This window comes from Sinocyclocheilus anshuiensis, unplaced genomic scaffold (assembly GCF_001515605.1).
Source record: "Sinocyclocheilus anshuiensis isolate Anshui unplaced genomic scaffold, SAMN03320099.WGS_v1.1 scaffold1858, whole genome shotgun sequence".
Lineage (NCBI taxonomy): Eukaryota > Metazoa > Chordata > Actinopteri > Cypriniformes > Cyprinidae > Sinocyclocheilus > Sinocyclocheilus anshuiensis.
Window position 1 is genome coordinate 248806 of NW_015546141.1, and position 9707 is coordinate 258512.

Here is a 9707-nt window from a genome sequence, read left to right on the forward strand (position 1 = left end):
TTTTTTTTTTGCTGACTCCCCCCCCCCATTACATATTTTTGTAATCATCCTAAATAAAAAAAAAATATATCATTCAAAACCGGAAACTGCATCAAAAAGTAAACTGAAGTATTTGAGTGTCACCCGGTGGCTATTTTTGGTATGATGCTTAAAATCTCACGGGAATCTTGACTTTTGTGATATCAACTTCAAATTTGGAACATAACATAGTTAGAAATATGTCTTTGACTTTATAGCAATTTTAGATTTCAAAATATTGGTGAGGTATTTTTATATCATTTTTTAAGTACAGTACATGTTCTTAACAGACCACCAACCTTTGGTCTTCAACTTTTGCAAGATATATACTCAGAATTCTGAGACAAAAAGTCAAAATTGTGAGATGTAACGGAAAAAAGGAAGTCAGAATTATGACAAACTCATAAAAAAAAAAGTCCAAATTGTGAGATAAAAAATTGCAATTATCTTGTTTTTTTTTCTTTCCGTGGTGGAAACAAGCTTCCATATTTTTGCCATAAAATCAATTTTTGATCGCCGTCTCGTCTCGGGGTGTTTGGGATCCTCACCTGCTTACTGTACTGTGCTCCATGAGGTCTCAGGTAAAGAATAGAGGTACTGATGATATCGATCATCGACAACTGCCTGTGACACAAGTAAGTCGAGCCAAATGGTTTGTAAAACCAGCGAGATTATCTCTCTCCATTGCCCTTGTAAAATGCACTCCCTGCTTCATACTGTCATTTTCAGAAATTAGTCAATACATTTGCATGCTGCAATTTACATTCTTGTAAAGTTCAGATGCTTACATTAATGTGGTTTGATGTGTAAATGTGTAGCAAAAAATAGTGTGTACTGAATGAATCCTCCGCCTCATTCACTTGTTAGTACACTTGAGTTCAGAAGGAAACAGTAGCTTACTACGTACTGAATCCTACTGTAGTCACACTGGAAATGCAGTGTGCTGGTGTATATTGCAAATGTAGTGGTCATATGCATACTATTTCTGCAGTATACGGTAAGTAGTATGCTATTCTGATTTGTCTCTTCTGGTGCCTTAGATCCAAATTGTAAGAAACTGTATGAAGTGTTATGGCATGGATGAATAGAAATTAACTTTAGAGTAAAAATCTGTAATGTTTCAAATGAAATCAAGTGTCATGTTCAAATCATGGTCATGATCAAATCAAATCATGGTCAAGTTCACAATGTTCCCAAGATTTATTTTTTTTTGTCCTGTAATATTTGCTGATTGAGCAAATGTATGCATAAAGTATTGAGTTTTTTCTTTTCTTTTCTTTTTTTTTCAGATTAAAATGAAATGTTTGATTGCCAGCAGCTTTGCTTTTCTAACTAGAGTGCTTGGTGTTTTTATATAGAAGGGATTTTAACAATGTGATATCAGGGAATTGTCTCGGTCTTCCCCGTTAGTCCCTGTAGCTCAGGTCACAGTAAAATCAAGTACTATTCTGCCTCCGAACAGCATCATTTCTAATAAATGCTTTATTTTAAGAAGCTGGTTGATACAGATCTGTGACTTTATACTAGCTGATTATTAATATACTGCTGCAAAAAGGCCTCAGTGGTGGTGTTTTTGTTGTATTTTGGCTTAAATGTTTGACATATGTATATCTAGTCCTGTCTCAAAATAAAAGACATCTTTGTAAAACTCAAATGCAGAAATGTGTCTTTAATATACAAAGTCTGAGTAATTTGGAAAAAGACACCAACCCAATACTAATTTCCCATACTTTACCTACTACTTCACAAAAGTAGACTCGTTGTATAGCACCACCCAGTGGTGTACAGTCCAAAATATACATACATTGTATATTTTTATAATTTTGTCATAATTGTTTAGTACAAATTTTTCTTCATAGATCATACTATTTAGAATCCATTTAAGGCGGTGCTTATCCACACTATTACATCATAGAGTTGTACATTCCACAAGCTGTCGTTTTGACATACTGCTTTCAATATAAGCTGTTTGTAGACTAACAACAAAGTTTTGAGTTCTGAAACTTGCAGAATGTTTTTATAGTACAATGACCTCTTATATGTCAAAAGATGAAGGGAATTTTGGTTTCTCAGTTCATGACCCCTTTAATAGTTAAATAAGTACTCAGCACCGTTAGAAATAGTTCGTCAGCAATTCGAAGTTCTTACTGAACTTGATCGACGATATAGCGGACTGTCACATGGCACAAGTTACTTTTCTCAGCGCTGGTCAGTGTGGACCAAATCGCAGTCGTTTGTAATTACAGAAATAGTTTTTTAAACTTGATTTTTATATTTACTGTATATCACTACAACAGATCACTATGTAGTTACAAAAAATGGAACATATCAAATAAGAATATAAACGCGGTAATCAATTAAAAAAATTTTTTCAGTGTAAACAATATAAACCTTTCAAATGTAACTTTTCCTTTTTTAAAAAGAACATTAAGGGTGTGTTCACACTTGTAGTTCGGTTCGTTTGGTCCGGACCAAAAAGGAAAATTATACATTTGGTTCTGGTCCGCTTAGCGTTCACATTGGCATTTTTGACAGCGAACCTAAAGATGCCGAACCTAAAGGCATAGTGATACGTTCACAACCTGATTAGTCGGCTTGAAAGGTGCGTTAGACTTAAAGCGGCGCTGCGGGTGTATGATATCAAAGCACTGATTAACCGATCGGTCTGCTCAGCGCCGCTTTAAGTCGAACACACCTAAAGCCGTCTGCTGGACTAAGCGCGCTCATTCTTGCGTGTACATATAATTTTATTTTCACCACCTGCAAACTCACAAGGAGCTCATAAAAGGCACTTTTACCTCATCGTTGCTCCACGTTTGCCCTCCGCTCATTTTGTTTTGGTTACACAGTGTCTCATGTCGCATAGCGTCGCATCTCATCATTACTTCCGGTTTTTGGTTCGTTTAGAAGTATTTGGTCTGTGTTGCGTTCATATATCATTCAACCCGTACCAGAGTTCGTTTGGAAGTGGACTGAGACCCATCTTTTTAGCAGTCTCGGTCCGCTTGTTTGGTGCACACCAGGGTTCGGAATATCATTCAACCCGTACCAGAGTTCGTTTGGAAGTGGACTGAGACCCATCTTTTTAGCAGTCTCGGTCCGCTTGTTTGGTGCGCACCAGGGTTCGGATGGCAGCGTTCACACTTACTCAAACGAACCGTACTAACAGAGCAATCGCACCAGAGTTCGTTTTAATCGAACCAAACATGCCAAGTGTGAACACACCCCAAGTTTATTGCCGTAAGTCTACAACTGAGGTAAAATGTTCGTAACTGGAGTAGACTCTGCTGCAAAGTCCTTTTGAGGTCGACATCATTTTTACAGGGCAAAAAGTCTTCTTCTTGTATTTTTTGTGTCCCTGAGTTGGTTGGCTGCATAGTGTACAAACAGGCAATTTTTGTACACGTGACTTCTTGATTCCAACATTTGTAAGATTGCCTGTATGTTTCCGTTTATACAGTGTAGCCCTGGCCCAGGCTGAAGGGCTGTCAATACTCTGTGATGTGTCAGTTTGGCTGGTGGACATCGTCACTGGTGTTGTGTTGGTGGAAGTAGCTGGGATCACTCGTGTGGCAGATGAAGCGATTTTAGCTAGAGGTTTGATCATGATGGAAGTGACTGGCGTTTTCCAATCAGTCACACGAGATACTCTGACCGGCAATAGTGAGTGGGGAATTGGCGCAGACTCACTGTGCTGTAATGGCAGCAGAGCCTTTGGAACTGGCATCGCAGTGTCTGTATTTCCTTTTAAAACCTTGGTCCCTGCTTTGCTTGAAATGTGTTCAAACTTTATCTGTGGGAGGTCAGGTGGAGGGAGAACAGACGGCTGGCATGGAGCTAGAGGTAGCTCTTTTGAAGAGATTAACATGGTCTTCAGCACGGCAGCAGATGGCAATTCAGTCGACCGCAGGTTGACGAGTCTCTCTTGCCGGCGGATAAAATCACAGACTGTTTTGGTGTCAATTTTTGGCAAAGGTATTCCCAGTATGCTCAGAACCGGATCCTCTACCAATACGCGATGCTGAAGTCTCTCATAGGCTTTTGCGATGGTGGTTTTTACAGGGCTTGCCGGAGTACTGTGTGGTGACCCCAACCAGAGAAGTTTCACTAGTGTGTACATCAGCCTGTTGTGCTGAGAACTGATGTCTTGCTGGGCCAGTGCAAGATCGTCTCTCTTTGTGCGACAATAAAGCGCATTACCCCAGTGTGTTTTGTAGAGCTGGTGAAACTTCGGTGGTTGTTTGTCGTGTTCCTCTACAGCACTCCATGCTTCGATGAGCCTGTTCCTCTGTTCTGTTGTTAGGCTCAACTTGTCCTCAGTCAGACAAATCTCCACCAGCAGAGAACAGAACTTTTCCAGCTGTTGGAAGCCAGGAAGCGGGTTGGAACTACAAACATCCTCCTGTTGAAAAGTTTCAAAAATTGTATATTAAGTTAAAATGCTTACTCAAAAAGAAAATAAAAGTTATCATATTTTCTTCTAGGGCTGTGCGAATTGGCCAACATTTGTTTTTATATTGGTCTCTGGTATATATATATATATCTCAATAGTTTCTACACATTATACATATTTCTACATGTCGCCCGATTCCGAAAACGTTCCGATAATATCATGCATCCCTACTTTTAATGATCAACGATTGAAAGGCGAGTAAAATAATGTCATCTCATTGTACCCAGCAAGGTTATTTTCGTAAACGAAAATTAAGACGAAGAAGATTGATCAAAAAACATTTTCGTAAACTGAAAATAAAAATGTCTAAAAAAAACTCAAACGAAACTAAACTAATAACAGTTATTGAAAAGCAAACTGACATAAAATAATAGTTACCAAAAATAAATAATCGTTTCCCCATAGCGGAAAAAATATATGAGCTGTGTGGCCCAAATATCTGTAAATGGCGCATCATGCACGTGAAGTTATCTGACGAAGAGACGCTAAGCAGTTTAAAGCGGAGTCCTGCACAGGTCCTGTTTGATTAACCTGCACCCACAGAAGGGGTGGGGTAAAAAAATCGATACAGCATAGTATCGCGATATTTTCCGCGGCAATACTATATCGATACACGGATGCCAAATATCGATCTTTTATTCTACTATTTGGTAGAATAATAAAATCAATTGCTTTACAATCCACTAGATGGTGGTGTTGAGTTTTTTTCTGGCGAGGTCAGCTGGGTCACCTTAAAGGAACACTTATTTTCCAACTCCCCTAGAGTTAAACAGTTGAGTTTTACCGTTTTCGAATCCATTCAGCCGATCTCCGGGTCTGGCGGTAGCACTTTTAGCTGTAGCTTAGCATAGATCATTGAATCTTATTAGACCGTTAGCATCTCGCTCAAAAATGACCAAAGAGTTTCTATATTTTTCCTATTTAAAACTTGACTCTTCTGTAGTTACATCGTGTACTAAGACCGACGGAAAATGAAAAGTTGCGATTTTCTAGGCCGATATGGCTAGGAACTATACTCTAATTCTGGCGTAATAATCAAGGAACTTTGTTGCCGTACCATGGGTGCAGCAGGAGCAATGATATTACGCAGCGCCTGACAATAGGCTAACTTTCGTCAACATAACCAACATGACCACCTGCTTACACAGGGAGCGTACTGGGGACTATTTTCAGGCGCTGCGTAATATCATTGCGCCTGCTGCACCCATGGTACGGCAGCAAAGTTCCTTGAACGGTAAAACTCAACTGTTTAACTCTAGGGGAGTTGGAAAATGAGCCTATTTTCAAAAATAGTGGAGTGTTCCTTTAAGCATGCCGTAAGTTAGTACAATAAAGATGGCGGCATCACGGAACGTTATCAGGAAAGCCCTGTCCGCAAATTAAATCGGATGTAAGACTATGTTTTATTTATTTTAAATTTAACAGTAATTTACTTTAAAATGCCCCAATGGCTGAAGGGTCTGCACAACTTTTTTGTACAAGTTCAAGTTACATTGTTCAAAATACTTATAGTAGCACAGCAGTGCATACCTGTTTAAATTTAATTAAGGTGGACTAGACTAGACTGTAATACAAATAGTTGAGTTTGCCAAGTGCATACATCATTTATGACAGGTTTTCATGAAAGTGTTGGTCAGTTTGTCTGCTTGACAATCCCATTTTGCATTGCAGCAATAAAATTTAACTGAAAATTTTTTATTTTTAGTTAAAACAGATGTTGCCAAAGTTTTCATTTGGGGACATAATTTGAATTTGGAAAAAGGTATTAAATTGCAATATATCGCAGAATATCGCAATACTTTTAAAATTGTATCGTGATAATATTGTATCGTGGGGCCTCTGGTGATTCCCATCCCCTAACCCGCAGTGCTTAAAAGAACAACCGACCCGTTATCCGACAGCAGCACTAATTTAATTCTGTACCCGACCTGACCCTGCAAATGACAGCGTAAATACTATTCTGTTAATTCTGCTAAACTTTAAATCGAAACAAAATCTAAAACTGAAACTAAACTATATAAAAACTAAACAGAAATATGTTCACAAAAAAAACTAACAAAATTATTAATGAAACTAATAAAAACTAAACAGAATTTTATTGCAAATTTGAAAACAATATTAAAATAAAACGAATTTAAAAATGCAAAACTATTACAAGCTTGGTACCCAGTTTTTGAAACTGCTTATTGCGTTCATAGAGCGAATCTTTTGCTGATTGTTTACAATGTAAAAGGAAGTGTCAGAAGACTGTATATCGATATAAACGGTATTGCCTCATACCATAATCGCTTGTAAAAAATATATATACTGTATATATCGATATTTCATACAAACTCGATATACCGTCCAGCCCTATTTCATTCTAGTAGAGGTAAACATTAGGGGTGCAATGGTTCAAATTTCTTACGGTTCGGTTTGTATCATGGTTTTAGAGTCAGTTTCATAACGGTTCGGTATGTGCTGTGTTTAGGAAAAAAATAACTATGCTGTCAAATAAAAATAAAGAAAATAAGAACAAATAATCTAACTACAAGCTACAGCACAAACAAATACAATAGTGCAAAGACAAATTAATTAAACAGTGCTTTTCAGGTTTTTTAGGTAGGTCTAACTTTAGTTTTTAGGTCCAGAAATTGAATAAAGTAATCAAATGTAAAATACCATTGCATATTTAACTATGAATTAAAGGTTATTTCCTTATTAAAGTAACAAAAGCTATTCAATCAAGAGCAGTGAGTGATTTCCTTGTCTTTTGTTGTTTGATTAAGATTAAAAAAGTGCTGTCACTTTAAGATAATGCACGGATCCAGTGCACTGATACTGTGCGTTCAACCAACTATGTCTGCTAGGATACTCACCAAGACAGGCATTTTTACATAATTTTTGTGTGAATTTGTCCATTCAAGCTCAAGACTTGAAAACTAACTCAATATTTGCACGCTTTCTGAGACAAGCGTTTCCCGCTTCAGATGAGCGCACACACAAATCTTGTGACAGTGACATGTGACATGTGGCCAAGTATGATGACCCATACTTGGAATTAGTGCTCTGCATTTATCCCATCCAAAGTGCACACACACAGCAGTGAACACACACACACCGTGTGCAGTGGGCAGCCATTTTTTGCTGCGGCGCCCGGGGAGCAGTTGGGAGTTCGATGCCTTGCTCAAGGGTACCTCAGTCGTGGTATTGAAGGTGGGAGAGAGCGCTGTACATTCACTCACTCCACCTACAATCCCTGCCGGTACGAGACTCGAACCCGCAACCTTTGGGTTACGAGTCCGACTCTCTAACCATTAGGCCATGACTTCCCCATCGTCTTCTCACTGCGCACGCGAGTTCTCAGTCACGTCTTCTTGCTCTTGAAAGTTCGAAATGGCAAGGATTACAAGAGTTTAGTTTAAACACAGATAGCAACATGTGCTGTTCAGGTCTCACCTGTGCACGCGCGCTATCAACACCTGGCTGATGACGGCATAAATGACCAGTCATATTCCAGCATACGGCACTCGCATTGAACAAAGAGTGACTGGTTTGTCCACGTTTTTTGTTTTAATGTTAATGTATTGCGAAGCCAGAATGCATATCCATCAACAAAAACATACATTAGCTGAACTCTGTTTTACGTGTTGTTATTTTTAACAAACCATATTACAGATGCATTGTCAGATCTAAGTTACTTCCCTAAATTACACCCCTAGTAAACACTAAGTTACTTACAAAGGCTGGAGAGTGAGCTGCAGTGGTCTTGTCAGTAGTAAGGTTGATGTGGGCTGGGATGGTAGGCACTATGTCGTTATCTGCCTCTGGGTCACTCTTGTACACCACATCGTCCTCATCTGTGTCAGACTGGCCAGGCTGGATCACCTCTTCCTCTGGACTGGGTCCATCCTTGGAGATGTCACTGAGGGAGAAAGGACCAGATTCTCCTGTGCTTTGGCTGAAGAGGTATTCCAAACCAAGCAACTCATTCGACGTCACATTAGCAGGTGCGTGGATATTCTCCTCTACAGTCTCTCCAAACAGCTGCTGACATCGGGTGTTGAGGCGATCAATCAGAGGGGCAGAGTACGCTCTGTGGCATCGACTTTTGCCACCGAACACCGCATCAGAACTGCAGCCTGAATTCCAGCGAGCGATTCCACTAATCAGGTAAACCTGACAGGGATGTGCTGCACAGTGGGGACCTTTAAAAAAATCACCCAAAAATAAAAAAATTCTGTCATTAATTACTCACTCTCATGTTGTTCCAAACTCGTAAGACCTTCGTTCATCTTCGGAACACAAATTAAGATATTTTTGATGGAATCTGAGAGCTGTCTGACCCTCGCATAGACAGCAAGGGAAATACCACGATCAACGCACAGAAACGTAGCAAGGACATCGGTAAAATAGTTCATGTGACATCAGGGGTTCAAACTAAATTTTACGAAGCTACGAGAATACTTTTTGTGCGCAAAGAAAACAATAACAACATCATTTATTATGCAATTCTTCTCCCCGAGTTACCGTCTTTTGGAGAGTACGCCAAAACGTAATCAACGCAATCAGCGTTGTTTGCATTCAGTAGACAGTGTGCACATGCTGAACGTAAACAATGCTGATTCTGTTTTGGGGTCCTCTTCAAAAGACCAAAAGACGGTAACTCGGGAAGAAGAATTGCTTCTCAGAGACGTCAGAGAGGTGTTAGATTCCATCAAAAATAACTTAGCTTGTGTTCCGAAGATGAACGAAGGTCTTACAGGTTTGGAACGACATGAGGGTGAGTAATTAATAACAGAATTTTCATTTTTGGGTGAACTAACCCTTTAACTAAATAAATAAATGCAATTACATTAAACTCATGATTACAAATAACTGAATTCACCCATATAGTAAAGATAACAATGATATGCAAAATAATATCTTGAGTAAGTGCGATCACAGATGTAGCATTTATGAGCAATATGCAGATGATGGAAACTCATTTACTTATTAACTAGCTGCAATTCAACTTGTACCTGGAATCATGTTGGACAAAGCTTTGTGGAATCCCTCCAGGCTGTTGCTTCCACGGAGACATTTGTAACAAGGGACGTCAATGCCATTGATGGTAGTGGTTTGAGCCAATCTGTACATATTCATGTCCGGAGGATCCTGAATGCACTCTAAGTGTTGCTGCTGGCTTTCCCACACATTGTCTATGGCCTCTGTAAATAAACCATAATGAACAGAGACAAATTATATATATGTATAT

The 9707-nt window shown here is 39.0% G+C and overlaps 1 protein-coding gene across 1 annotated transcript in view; it reads right to left on the reverse strand.

Annotated features, from left to right (window-relative positions):
• Positions 1 to 3202: 3202 nt before the first annotated feature.
• LOC107701190 (uncharacterized) overlaps positions 3203 to 9707 on the reverse strand; it is a 12839-nt gene continuing 6334 nt past the window's right edge. The window contains exons 5-7 of the mRNA XM_016503153.1: positions 9472 to 9670; positions 8192 to 8658; positions 3203 to 4420 (exon numbers count right to left, since the gene is read on the reverse strand). Coding sequence (XP_016358639.1) covers positions 3251 to 4420; positions 8192 to 8658; positions 9472 to 9670 — 1836 coding nt within the window. The 3' untranslated portion in view covers positions 3203 to 3250. The remainder of the gene's footprint in view (positions 4421 to 8191; positions 8659 to 9471; positions 9671 to 9707) is intronic.